General features: G+C 38.8%; 1 protein-coding gene across 2 annotated transcripts; it reads right to left on the bottom strand.

The window, feature by feature from the left end:
- Positions 1-329: 329 nt before the first annotated feature.
- NPM1 (nucleophosmin 1) lies at positions 330-13,673 on the bottom strand. 2 transcript variants are annotated; one of them, XM_016217089.2, is made up of 11 exons: positions 13,510-13,671; positions 11,372-11,451; positions 10,558-10,677; positions 10,129-10,222; positions 9,716-9,822; positions 9,561-9,625; positions 7,058-7,115; positions 6,622-6,705; positions 5,779-5,880; positions 3,455-3,529; positions 330-687 (listed from the first exon to the last, which is right to left on the bottom strand). In XM_016217089.2, the coding sequence occupies exons 1-11, from the start codon at positions 13,565-13,567 to the stop codon at positions 649-651; spliced, it is 882 nt and encodes a 293-aa protein (XP_016072575.1). In that variant the 5' UTR covers positions 13,568-13,671; the 3' UTR covers positions 330-648. The 2 variants fall into 2 exon arrangements, with proteins under 2 accessions (XP_016072575.1, XP_016072576.1); XM_016217090.2 differs by lacking the exon at positions 330-687 and having other exon boundaries at positions 3,472-4,742; positions 13,510-13,673.
- Between the last annotated feature and the right edge of the window lie 596 nt (positions 13,674-14,269).

Raw genomic sequence — 14,269 nt, 5'->3', positions numbered from 1 at the left:
CCCTTTTCTGTTCTGGTTGAGAAGGGGAGCTACAGGCTGTTCTAACACGCCAGCTTTTCTCTTGGGAGTGAACCGGCTAGGATAAATGAATGGATAGGAGGTCTGATGGCACATTTGGAAACATGGCTACAATTAACTATTATCAGGAGATAAGAAGGTATAAGCACTAAATCCTCACAATGAGAAACAGATTAGTTACCTGTGAAAAGCATAATTATTTGGATGGGTAGAGCAGGGACTATTTCTCATGAGATTTTAGGATACTATTTGACACTTAACTATGTACATTTATTTTTGACAAAGTATAAAGAGAATAATAGAAACAGTGCTACTTTATTAAAATACTGAGTTTTATTTCACATGTATATTTTTGTCTCCCCACCATTCCCATTTGTCTGACCACTACTACTACTATGTCCTATCATAACATTCCATACATACTTAAAACCAAGCAAAGGGTGGAGTTCCATTTTTAAAAACTAAACAGGCATTTTGGACAACACATTCTTGGCAATGGAACCTGGACAACATTTATCAGACACGGTAGGGAAAGTTCTCACTCTGCATTATAAAAAGGACAGCCAGATATCAACGGTTACAGAAATGAAATAAGACGGAAAATTTTAACAAACTGTTTAAACTATTTTCTTAAAGAGACTTCCTCCACTGCCAGAGATCTTGAATAGCCTGGAAAAAAAAAGAAAGAAATGTGGTTAAAAAAAAAAAACCACAGCACTTCACAGACAACCAATAAATTAAACCACGTCCTCTTTGTACTGTTCAACATATCTATTTTTCATTCTACCACCAAAAAAGGTCCACGCTAATTAAGAATTTTGAAAAAATTTATATACAGACGTAATTTCAAATATTTCAATTCAGATATAAATTCACATGATTCTTAGCAAACAAGGTCAGTTACAATATGCATTTAGCAGCTTAGACATCTTTAGTTAAGGAAATCAAGAGTAAGAGACCAGCTGGGCCAATGTTGCCTCAATGTCACATACTTTAGGATTGCCAGACTTAGCAAATAAAAATACAGAACACACAGTTAAACTTATTTCTAAGTTTATGCATATGTACATGGGACAAATACTAAAAAATGTTTATCTGAAATTACATCTTTTTCTTTATATTTCCCTGAGGATGTGGGATCTCAACAGTTCCCCCTTTTTTTTTTTTTTAATAGAATTTGCTTATAAAATTCCTTACTGTGTTCTTTACATTGTGACATAGCCTTACAGTGGACGCATCCAAATCATTTCATTTTGTCCAATGAACATTCATTAATGAGAACTTGCTCAGCATTAGTAGCATTATAAGCTGGTATACTGAGCATGTTCTGCCGTAACTCAAAACTTGCTCTTATCTGGTTAAAGCTCTAAACATCTTCCATGACCTAACTTACTTTTCCATTCTTGAAGTCTCCTAATTACTGACCAAAAAAAAAAAGGTACCGCAGTCAATTTCTACATCCTTCAACATACAGATGATTTTATAGGGCGGGGCAAACGTAGGCTTACAGTTGTGAGTATACAAAACACAGAATTTATTCTTGTATTATTAGTAATTACTATAAACCTACTTTTGCCCCACCCTGTACTTATTTCTCATGCTAGTATTCACAACATCCATGTAAAATATCAAATTCTTCGGGTGATAAAAACCAATCTCAAATGCATCATGGTAAGTCCTTTAAAGCAATGGAGTGCCTTCAATGAGTGTGCTCATCTTAAAAATGCTGTGTGCAGCATTTCACGACACTCCAAAGTGAGAAGAAACGTCAGCTGCTGCTTGATTAGTCTTATGCAGGATATGAGGACAGCAAACATGTTCTACAGAATAATTTCATGCTTTGCTTCAGTTTTTGAATTAAGTTTGCACCTCCGCATTCACCAAAACTTGTATCTGTAGGCTCTCCACAAAAAGTATACTTTTTTTCAATTCTTAATTCAAGAGTTTCTGCAGAAACTTGCTATTTCTCAAGTCCATCTGGAAGGGATTTTACTAGCCAAATCCTCATAAGCAACACTTTTTCACAAGAAAAACTGCATAAGCAATGGGAAAATTTTTATAGTGATTACTTGCATCTGTAGCTATGCTATAAAAACGTGAGACATTTAGTTTTGATAATATCTGTAGCCGTAAACTAAGCTATTACTTTTTTTTACTATTGCAGAAATTTCATCCTGGCCCTTAAAAATATACTTTCAGTGTTGGAGTCAGAGAATACGACTTAGCAGTGAGTTCAGTCATTTCAGCTGCAAGAACACTGATGTCACACTGTGTGGAAGACCCTTGCATCCTTGTCTAGTACTTTTGTCTTCACCTGAATTTTTCTTAATCAAAAATTTCAGTTTGCCACTTTCCTTGGTACAAGTTGAAGAAATCGTATCCCTTACGTTTACCTGTTACTACATACTGGTTTATATCTGACTTTCCACCATTTTCAACATTGAATTAACAACGGCATAACGCGATTTCAAAATGTTTAATAAATGTCAACTATTTGGAAAATTCACAGAATTTAAAATTGCATTTTGGAGTTCAAATATACACACGCACACACAAAAAAACAGAACACCAACCAAAAGAATAAAAATGACTGAACCTGACTACCTCATAGCCACCAAGTCAATCAAAGCTGAACTCACAATCAAATGTAATGTGCTGAACCACTGAAAGGGTTTCAATCTGAGAAAAAGTGTTGCCATTTATGTAATTTAAAAACTAAATACTGTGGCAAAAAATAGCTCTGACAAATTCTTTATTGGAAAAGGCCGAAGAGGCTTTTAAGGGACAGAAACAAACCATAGGATATATCTGGTATATACATGATGCCTAGTGACCCTATGTAACTCCTTTTCCGGTTTCCTTTACAACTTGTGAGTCAATAACTGTAAATAAGACAAAAAAAATTAAGGCATAATTTTCCATTAACAAAATACCTTTACATGTAAGAAACAGAAAAATCTATGTTGACTTAAGCTAAAATACTGAGCATTAACTACAATTTGGTTTCTTGCTTCCAGATTTTACACTTTAGGTTCATTTCAGCAAAATGTGCTTCCCATAAGATCTATGGAGAATATGGTCTTCCTCTGCCAACTCACAGGAAAGCAAAAGACCAGACTGCCCAAGCAGCCAAATGGAGCAGCAAGGAAAACCACAGCTCATTTCCTTAGCCAACATAGTACCAAAAGTAAAACTGAGTCCAGTAACCAAGAGATAATTTAGCAACTATATAAAAGCTGGGGAAAATATACTAAAAAAGTGATCTTCTCAGTCTCTGCCAACTAAATTCTTAAGTGTTTCCATGTATTTAACCTGAAGTATTGTCTGTGGTTAGGAACCTTTTAAAAGAAGCCAACACTTAAAGAGACTAAAAGAATCATAATAAATCACAATAAAAAAGTTTGGATTAGGTCATGTCTTGAGAAAACTCAGTTACCTCCAGGTCAGTCATCCGGAAGCAATTCTTCACATAATTGATGAACTTGGCCTCCACTTTGGGAAGAGAACCACCCTATTGAGACAAAAGCATTATTACGGGTAAGTATTTGAACACTATTTTTGAGTTAGTATGAAATTCCTCACATTTGCATGCTATTATTACATGGGTCATCAATTCATTCCTTGTCTAGTTCTTTAAAAATACTGAATACATCTTTTGCAGGCCCAGAAAGACCAACTGAGCAACCATTAGGACCTAGGTCTTTCACAGCACTCCCATACTGATTCAAATTCTCCCCAGCCTTTTTTATAAATACAAAGTATAAGCCATGCTTGAGATTCTTCAGCACTCTAGTGTGTCAACTTGACTGCTTGCTATATTATCTAACAAGTCAGTTTTACCACCACCTTCATCCACCCAGAAGCAAATACAAAACAAACGCACACCCCTTTTGAGTACCATATACACAAGTAACCACAACTGTTAAAAGATCACTTTAATACGTACCAAGAACCTAGGTCCAGTACAATACTAACCTGAGAGTCAATTCAGGGAGTATATGAACGAGGGGAAAAAATTAATGTTACTACATTTCACTTATCTCTAAAGTTTGGCACTTCCTTAAATTATGCGCATAAGGAAGAAACTGTGTTAGCACCAAATTATTTTCAAAGTATTACGATTATGAAATGTTTTTATCACTACTTTGGAATTATTTAATGTGCTAGTTAGTATATCACTTTTATTTCCTATTTTGATAACTAAATTTTTTTATTTTCCCTGTAACTTGAATCTTTTTATGCATTTCAAAAAGGTCAAAGCTTCAGGAATGCCAAAGGGACCACAGCATGAAACAGGTTAGAAATCAGGTACAGTATATGATACTTAATTGCCTCTACCATGTAGAAAATAAACCTCACTATAATTTCCATTTTTAAATTATTGTCACATACATTCTTATTTGGTTCATTCAGATATTTATTGAGCAGCTAGGGAGATACAAAAGTGTTTAAAACATGGTCAAAGATAAATGAACAAGTAGAAAGAAAAGTTCACTGAATCACAGCAGTCAAAAGAAAAGTGCTTTAGGAGACTAAGAGATTGCTTCCAGCCTGGAAGGGGGCATGGGCGAGTGGTAAACCAGAAAAGGGCATTGAGATTAAAATAGCAGACTTCAGGCCGGATTGTTGATGATACTCAGTATGGACTATATTTGTCTCTCCTTTTCCTCTTTCCCCATCTTTGGGCTTAATTTACCAGTAGTGCCCAGGATTGTTCAATGCGCCTGCAATTAAACCAAGGAGATAGGACCATATTAAAATGAGGGGGAGGGGTATCTAAAAGGTCATTTTAGCACTGTATGCAAGGGATAAAAATAAAGCGGCGATACGAGGAAGGCAAAAAGGTTTACAGTCGTACAAAAGCAAAATTAAATACATTCTCGTTTGCAAGTGTTATTTTCCCAATTGACTCATCACTGCACAAGGAAATTTACTGAAGCCACAGAGAACCTAGGGAGCACAGGGAAACACGGGAAAGGAGTCAGCAACTTTTCCTCACCACCCCAATTTACTCTCAATAATTGGGGTCTAAATAATATTATTTATAGAATTAAGGCTTCTCTCAAAGGTGTTTCAAGGTATTTAAATCAATTATTCCATACACTCCAAGTCCAGAGTTCACGGATGTTTAGTTTAGTCCCCTGGTCAAGCAAGTAGCAGAATGAGGGCTAATCCTCTTCTCACGTTCCCACTATTTAAAACAAAAGGAGACTAAATAAAATCCTATTATAGTCACTAAAAACTTCAAGATATAACCAGATGTATTGACTGGTGATACCTTGGTGTAAAAGGTAAATAAGAATGACTCAATTTGTTGGAACGTAATCATGAGAATTTTTTTCACCAAGCAGCCAAAGACTGTCTCTACTTTTCCAGCTGTTTCAATTTTATAAGACTCACACGCCCTCTGCTGGTTCTGTAGCATCTTACAACCAGAAGATGAGGCAAAGGGAAGTGTTCTCAGTGATCTTACTTTAACACCTAAGGTCAGAATGCATTTTACAACCAACTATGTATATTTCTTTTACAATAAAAAACAAAGCACATGTAACCTCAAACATGCAAAAAAAAAAATCACCAAAGATTATAAAAGAATGTAACTAGTAATCCATTTCTGAAAAAACTTCACACCACAAAAGGAGCAGGTATATTTAAGGATTAAAAAATGAGGAACAGTGCTGTTCCAAACCCCCAAGAAAGCTATAATTTGAGGTAGTGGTAAATAAACCTATCTAGTTTCTTAAAGATAATTTTACTCACCTTTTCTATACTTGCTTGCATTTTTGCTTTAATGTCTTCTACAGAACTAGGTCCTTTCGGTGTTTTAGGAGTTTTTTCCTGTTTTTTAAAGGATTCTTGACCCTGAAAATAAGTTAAATTCCAAGAAGGTTTTAAGATAACAGCTCTTAAGACACAGCCTACCTAGATGTTCTCAGTGAAGTCATTCTTACAATTCTTCCTTGTAAAAACTAGTAAACAACTGCTATTACAAATGAATGCATGTCTGAACAATTTTGAAGTCATTCCTTAAAAAAAAAAAAAGGAATACAGATAGTCGGAGCCCACATTTATATTCAACACCAGGTTAGTTCTACACTTAAAGGATACCATCAAAAATGAAACTAGAAGACCCCTAAGAATGAAGGAAGAAAGTCAATGCAGCTTGATGCCTGGAGCCCATCCCAGAGCATTTAAATAACCTCTCAACCCAGGTATTGGGGTTCTTTTAAGCACCTTACTTGATTCTAATATGCAACCAGGGTTAAGAAACTCTGCACTATGCAATAAATTTACCTTTCAACAAGCAAGATCCCTTACAGGAGATAACTTTGTATCATAATAATAAAATTACTCCTATTGGCTTTCTCCCAGACTAGAAAGCGAGCAGGTTCATATTCTCTCTCTCTCTCTTTCTCACTCACACACACACACACACACACACACACGATTATCAACAAACACACTTGGCTCTTTAAAGACACCAATTACAGTTGTCCTCCAAAGGCCTATCAATTTTCAGACAGACTACATTCTTCCACAGTAGAACCCTTACAACTTTTCTAACTAGTTCAGTGAAGCCTGTATTTGTATGTTGCCACTTACTTTCGATCTTGGTGTTGATGGTTTTGAGTCTTTTCCATTCTGGTTTGATTTCTGTGCATTTTTGGCTGGAGTATCTCGTATAGACTGTAATTAAAAGTAATCATAATCAAAGACATACCAGTGTGCATAAAATTGCCCCAAACCATGTAAGAAAAGTAGCAATCAGGCTAAGATGAAACAATCATTTTGACAAAAAGTTACAAAAGGGCTAAGAGGGGAGAAAGCCACATGAATAAAAGAAAATAAGTTATTTCCCACCATTAGAGAAGTTTTCATCAACACAGCTCTACTCAGGACCAATTTAAAGTATGAGATCATCATTTCCTCCTAAAGCTAGCTTTCATGCACTACAAAACCAATGAATAGTACTAAAAATTTTCCATCATTTTCTATTAGCCATTTTTGACAATCTTATAGCATTGTAAATCCTACTTACTTTCTTTACTGGAGCTTTCTCTTCAGCTTCCTCATCATCAAAATCATCATCATCATCACTACAAATGAAATAACTATTACTTGTGCACTCACATACATTAAAAGAACAAACACCTAACTAGAAATTGGATGAATCTATGTTAAGTCAATCATGCTTAAGACCTTGAGGGGTTGACAAGAGTCAAAAGCAGATCCTGAAGAGATATATGCACATTCATGTTCACTGCACCACTATTCACAACTGCCAAGAGGTGAAAACCACCCAAATGTCCCTCAGTGGTTAACTAGATAAAGAAAATGTCACATGTACGTATAATGGAATATTCAGTTTTAAAGGAAATCCTGTCACATGCTGCACATGGATGAAACTTGAGGACATCACACTAAGTGAAACAAGACAGTCAAAAAAAGACAAATACTGTGCCATTCAACTTATAGGTGTTACCTAAATTAATCAAATTCTTTATGGAAAACCAAAGTAGGTTGGTGGGTTGTCAGGGGCTGGGGAGAGGTGGAAATGGAGTTTTTGTTCAATAGGCATATTTTCAGTATTACTAGATGAAAGCGTTTGAGATCTGTTAAACAATGTGAATACAGTTAACAGTACTGAATTGTGCACTTAAAAAATGGTTACGATGGTAAATGTTATATACTTTACAACTAAAAAAATAAGAATAAAATAATTTGGGGACAAGATAGCTGAAAAAAATTTAAACAGAAAACATCCCATAGACGTTCATAGATACAATATTGTTAAGGTGGCAACTCTTATTCAACGCAATCCCTTAAAGAATGCCAGCTGGCTTCTCTGTAATCATTCCTCAATTTCATTATCAAAATTCAAGGAACCCAAAGCAGCCAAAAAATGATATTGAAAAAGAACAAATTTGGAAGGTTCATACTTAAACTACAAAGCAACAGAAATCAACAGTGTTTTCCTGGCATAAGGATAAACACATTATCAACAGAATGGAACTGAAGAGTCCAGAAATACACTCATACACAGGGTGGGGCAAAAAAAAGCAGGTTTACAGTTGTTTGTATGGAAAATAACACAATAATTAGTAATAATACAAGAATAAACTGTGTTTTGTGTACTCACAACTATAAACCTACTTTTGCCCCATTCTGTATTTATGGTAATTATTTTCAAAAAGAGTGCCAAGACCATTCAAAGGGGAAAGAAGTCTAAAATGGTGTTGGGACAACTTGATATCCACGTGCACAGAATGAAGTAGGATGAAAGATCTAAATGTAAGAGCTAAACCTATAAAACTTTTAGATTTGCAATGGTTTCTTAGGTATGACACCAACAATACAGGACACACCATCAAGAATGGAAAAGACAACCCACAGAATGGGAGAAAATACATACAATTCTTATCTAATAAGCTACAACAACACTGATGAATCTTAAAAACATGGTAAGTGAAAGAAACTAGTTACAAAAGAGAACATATTATAGGATTCCACTTATATGAAATATCCAAAATAGGCAAATCTGTAAAATGCCAATCACTGGAGAAGTCCATATAAGTCTGTATTAGCAAATAGTGAAATTGGTTCACGCTTAAATTACTTCACAAACCGATTATATACTGGCCAACATGTTTCTTTTCCACACTACAGTTGCTAAATATAAAACAGGAGCAATTTCACTGATGTGCAACCAAAGAAACACCCATCTTTTCTAAGAGTACAATTTGCTGTGTAAACTACAGAGCAAGTATACATAAAGCCACATATAAATTCAGTCCTTTAAGTAATCTTCAACAGTAATTTTGTCAATTTTAACCTTCAGAACCCAATCTCTGCATGTGCCATGCCTCCCAATACTAGAAACAAGATAATGATTTGTCTAAAACCACTATCATAAGCAGTTTTATTTATTAGCAGCCAACTAACCCCACACTATACCTTTCCATCCCCAAAACAGAACCCATCAATTTCCCTTTCACTTTTTGGGTTCCAAGTCTCTGGGACTATGGTTTACAATTTCAACGAACTTGAGATATCTCTACATTTTCATTGCCCGCTAACCAGTGAAATTTTCTAAGACTTGTTATCCTCAAGGTATAGATTAACTGTTCCCCTCCCTAAGCATATATCTGACTACCCTTTCTTCTTACATGAAAACTTGCTGATCTGAACCTTAATAACATCTATACTTTTCATTCCTACCTCACTAACTTAAAGACACCTTCAATACACCAGGCTTGTTAGTGTACGGTAATGTGTCCACTGCAATCTTCCTCAGAAAAAAGGTACCTAGTTAACACATTGGGGAAATCCTTCTGAAAATGTGCAATGCACTGCAGCACTTTAATGGCCCGTAGTTCCAATAGTATTCTTTAACTCAGGCTCTTTTAACCCAAACTGACAACCGCTGACCATTTACCCTTTATTTAATTAAAGCTATCACTCAGTTCCACAGGAAGATTTTGGAAAATATTTTCTTAAAACTCCCCCATACAACCATGTCAAGTTTCTAAGTCCATACTTACTCTTCATCATCATCCTCATCCTCATCATCATCTTCATCATCTTCATCCGCAAGTTTTACTTTTTTCTTTAAAAAGAAAAACAGAACAAAAAGACTCATGAGCAAGCGCCCAAGCCAGAGGACAGACAAGGTAACCGTGGCGAGTTACAGCCGTACCTGCGGAACCTTGCTGCCCCCGCCCGGGGCAGACCGCTTTCCGGACATGCTCAGGAGCTTCACATCCTCCTCCTCCTCGTCTTCCGACTCTGCATCTTCCTCCACAGCTACAACACAATTCATTATTAGCCACAGCAACACTCCACTGAGGAGCAAGAACTCAGGAAGGAGGGAGTTAATACACAATAACGAGTGTTTAAAAACAGATTCTACTAGTTAAAAAAAAAAAAAAGGCCCAAAGCAAACAAATTTTTTTAAAAAGGAACTGTAGGGCCTAACACTCACTACTAGGTTTTAAATGCAAAATACCAGGTGTCTCCAATTATAAATTACTAATACAAATTACCACTAGTCCAGTAGGAACAACGCAACTGCATAAAAAGACAACAAACAGCATAACAAAAATAACGTACCTACTAAGTGCTGTCCACTAATATGCACGGGCCCTGAACCACACTTCAACCGTAAGACAACAGGTGGTGTTATTTCAAAGCCACCCAGGGAAACCTAAAAAGGAGATTTGAGATCACTAAATATTGTAAAGAAAATAAAAGGTTAAATTGTATAAAACCTGGTCATAACTTAAAAATGTTTGTGTTAACAGGCATGACAGGCAAATCCATAAACAAAATGAACCAATGAACGTGTTTTCCCACCCGATACACAAGCGCAACCACCATGTTCAAGAGTTCATCATTCGACCATGCAGCAACAGGTGATGCATCTGTGACTACAAGAACCAAACCAAACTCCCCTAAATCCTTGGTGTGGCCCAAATGACACCTAGCTTACCGCATTATAATTAGACCTTGACATAAAAACCAAACTGTAAGCGCCCTTACCGTTGGCTGTACAGACATTTTCAAAGTGGCCAGTGTTACTTTAATTGGACTGCCTTCATAATTCATTGCCTCTGCTTCAACAATGTGCAGTTCATCCTTTGCACCAGCTCCTAAACTGACCTGTGAACCGAAAAATAGTACAACTTAAGTTTCTGCTATTTTACAATCCCTTCAAAAGTTCTTATGTTAAAAAATAAACTCTTCACTATTAGCACTGATGGAAAACTAATTTGTGCAAAATGTTGTCTTCAAGTTTTAAGGGACCTTGACAATCAATTTCTCACATTCAGTAAATTTGAACAAATGCATCTGATGGCACACACGGTGCCCCTCAAAAATGTATACATACTTTAACAGCTGATAGCTCAATTTTGAAAATGAAATGTATTTTAATAAACACCACATTTATAATTATTCAAAGAGAGTGCATACATTTTTTGAGACACCCTATAGTTGTACATGTCATCACCTATCCACAGGATGGATCACCTAACATTTATTGACTGCCTACAAGTTGAGCAGTGGATGGGCCAATCTCTGCAGGGGACAAAAAAGATTTATCACTAACCCTTTATAAAGCAACTTAAGTATATAAATATGAAACACTGAACAGTAGTGTAACTGGACTTTTACATGATTACCAAAAGAGTGGCAAAGATGCCAAGTTTTGTATCACAGGTGTACAGAAAATCGGATCTATATAATACTCAGTTTTAAAAATAGGCACATAGAAATTAAGTATTAAGCCACATAAATAGGAACTAAGGCTGAAATCGAGAAAGGTTAAGTAGTTTATTTTGAAAAGTTTAAGTACCGTTCGTAAAGATAATTGGTGCTCATTTTCATCATTATCCACCTTAAAGTGATAATCTTTGTCGGCCTTTAGTTCACAACCTGTAAATGAAGAAAAAAGCAACTGTAACAGGGGAAAAAAAAAAATACTGAAACTTCAGTACGGGCAACCAAAAAGATAATTAACTTGTGAACTAATTTTTCACTATTTTACCAGAAGGCCTCTCTTCCTAGATTTCTTGAACACAAACGTCTACAATCAAATAACATCCACGCAAGCCTTAAATTCCACTTTTACACAAGCCTTAAATTCCACTTTTCCATTACACCACTTCATTCTCAACTACACCACTATTACCATTCTCAGGAACAGACTCAAAGATTTAATAAACGAACCAAAGCTAGTATCTTAAACCAAATCTAATGTACGATGTTGATAAAACCCCACTATTTAAAAAAGCTGAATTACCTACCTAACCTCCCAAGAAAAGCAACTAATTTAGAAATGAGATTGATTACACAAACACCCACATGAACAGTTTGTATTTACAAAAGAAAAACTACAAATGTAAAATAAATAAAACTTGTGACTGGTCAACATTTCGTTGTTGAAGTAACAGAAATGATGTACATTAAATTATGTCCAGAAATTATGTTTAAGGCAAGAATAGACATATCATAAAGAATATTTCCAATAAAAAAGGCTAACAAAAATATCTTGATATAAATTGATCAGAAACCCCAGCTATTCAAAATGGCTAGAAAAGCCTTAATGTACTGTGCATATTACCTATTGCACTAATAAGCAAATTGCGTTTAGTAATGTCAAAGTAAAATTTTAATTAATTTAAATGATTCCATTTAATTTCAATCTAATAGTTACTGGTACATAGATGCTTAAATGTTACTGCTCAATTAACAAACTTCAGCATTGTATATAAAGAAACAAAATAAATTCTGGGCAGAATATGCAGTTACTTAAAGCCTGACTGACACAAAGAAATGGCTTCCAAAATTAAGTTTACTGAAAAACCAAATCTGCTCTCTCCTTAGTATGGTATGTCCTGTGGGTAGGGATCCCAAAACCTTGGTATAGTATTACAACAGTACCAGGTCTTACTGACCCAAATAGAACCTTACTTAGCACACTTCTCATCTTTAAGAATAAAAAGCTGTTTGTGCGATGCCGTGCATAAGGAGCCCTCCCTCCAAAAAAATAATTTAGAATGCACCAACTCTGGAGGCAAGGATCATGATTTAGATTTGATCCGTATTTACCTACCAGCTCAACATTCGTTAGGTCACTTTAGTTCTCAAAGCATCACCATCGTCACGTGCCTAGTGGGCTATTCCCACCTCCTTCGGTGAAGACTAGAAAAGGGGCTCCATAAATGAGAACTGCCTTCAGAGACGTTATCCTAAACAAAGACCTCCACAATCCTGGTGCTATCAGCCACTTCACCTAACATTTCCCGCCCAACAGCCCCAATGAAGCCCCAGAATCCCAGGCTCGGGGGTGACAAGACACCAGTGAGCCCCGGATGTGGCGCCCACACCCCCTCCTTCCCCCAACCACGTGGCAACCACGTGCTCCCAGCGCTTGCGGCCTCCTCACGCCCGGCTGCGCCTCCCCTCCCCCTGTAAGCCGCCGAGGCACTGGGGCTGTGTGGGCCCTGTAACTCCGGAGGCCTGGAGTACAACGCCAGGCTGTACCCACCATCTCCTCCAGAAGGCCTATGCCTCACACCACGAGCCCACAGACCAACCCGGGACCCAGTACCAGAGACGCTGGCCGATAATCAGATGACTACGAACTCACACACCCCCTCGTAAAAAAATAATGCCCGAAGCTCTAGCGTGTGCCCCAGACAACGCCGAACCCTCAGCCCAGTCGGTTCCAAGGAACCTCAGCCTCTGGGTCTCCGACCGCTCACGCCCCACGCATCAGGCCGCCCCTCCTTCCCCATCCCTTAGTGCCGCCGGCTCTCCCCTCCCGGCTCTCCATCCGTAGACTGCGGCGGCAGCTCGCGTCCCGCTGCCTCAGGCCTCCAGCCTGCCTCGCTTTCTTCCACAACCCAGGCCTCAGGCGCATTCCCGCCGCCCCCCCACCTCAAAGCCACCAGGCCCTGCGCGGCCTCGCTCCAAACCCCCAGCAGTTACCGAAAAGATAGTTCTGGGGCCTCAGGGGGCTCATGTCCATGTCCATAGAATCTTCCATGGGGTGGGAGCACGCACTTAGGTGAGCGAGAAGGCGGACGGAGACAAACGACTTCTGTTCCGCAGAGCTGACGCGCAGGACGGAATCGCACCAGGGAAAGGACGCGGGCTCCCTGCGTACATATATAGCACCTGAAGATCTCGCGAGAGTTCCCGAAGTCCCGTTGCCGCGCGCGTGCTCGGGAGCCCCTCTTCCCGCACAGTAGCCCTCCCGCGCAAGCGCCCTTCAGTCCCGCTCCTTCCTTCCTCGCCACCCACCTCCTCCAGGTACTTCCCTGGCTCCCAGCGAGCGCGCGCACTCGCACGCGGGCCCCACCCCTCCGCCGCCGCCGCCGCTGGTGCGCACGCGTGCTTCCCGGGGTAGCGCGCCCCCTCCCCTCCCCAGCTCTACGCGCCGGGCCCGGGCGCGCGGGCCTGGCGCCGGAAGTCTGCGCAGCCCACCCTGCAAGATGGCGACAGCCGCCCTCCGCGCGCGTGAGGAATGCAGGGCTCGCCGGCTGCCCGGGGGACAGCGGTGCCGTTCACCTCTCCCGCCCCTCGTGCCTCGCGGGCGTCCAAACCGGCGTAACCACTTCAGGATTTGTGACTTGCTTAAAGGCCTGGGCTCGCAGTTCATTGTTCTCCCAAAGTTAAAGCTCCAGGGGCCGGAGACAGGACCGGGAGGCCTCTGTTGAGAAAGGATGGAGCCGCTGGCAGGACTTAC

The sequence above is a fragment of the Miniopterus natalensis genome, chromosome 4 (assembly GCF_054644295.1).
Source record: "Miniopterus natalensis isolate mMinNat1 chromosome 4, mMinNat1.hap1, whole genome shotgun sequence".
Lineage (NCBI taxonomy): Eukaryota > Metazoa > Chordata > Mammalia > Chiroptera > Miniopteridae > Miniopterus > Miniopterus natalensis.
This window is presented reverse-complemented; position numbering and strand designations above follow the sequence as displayed.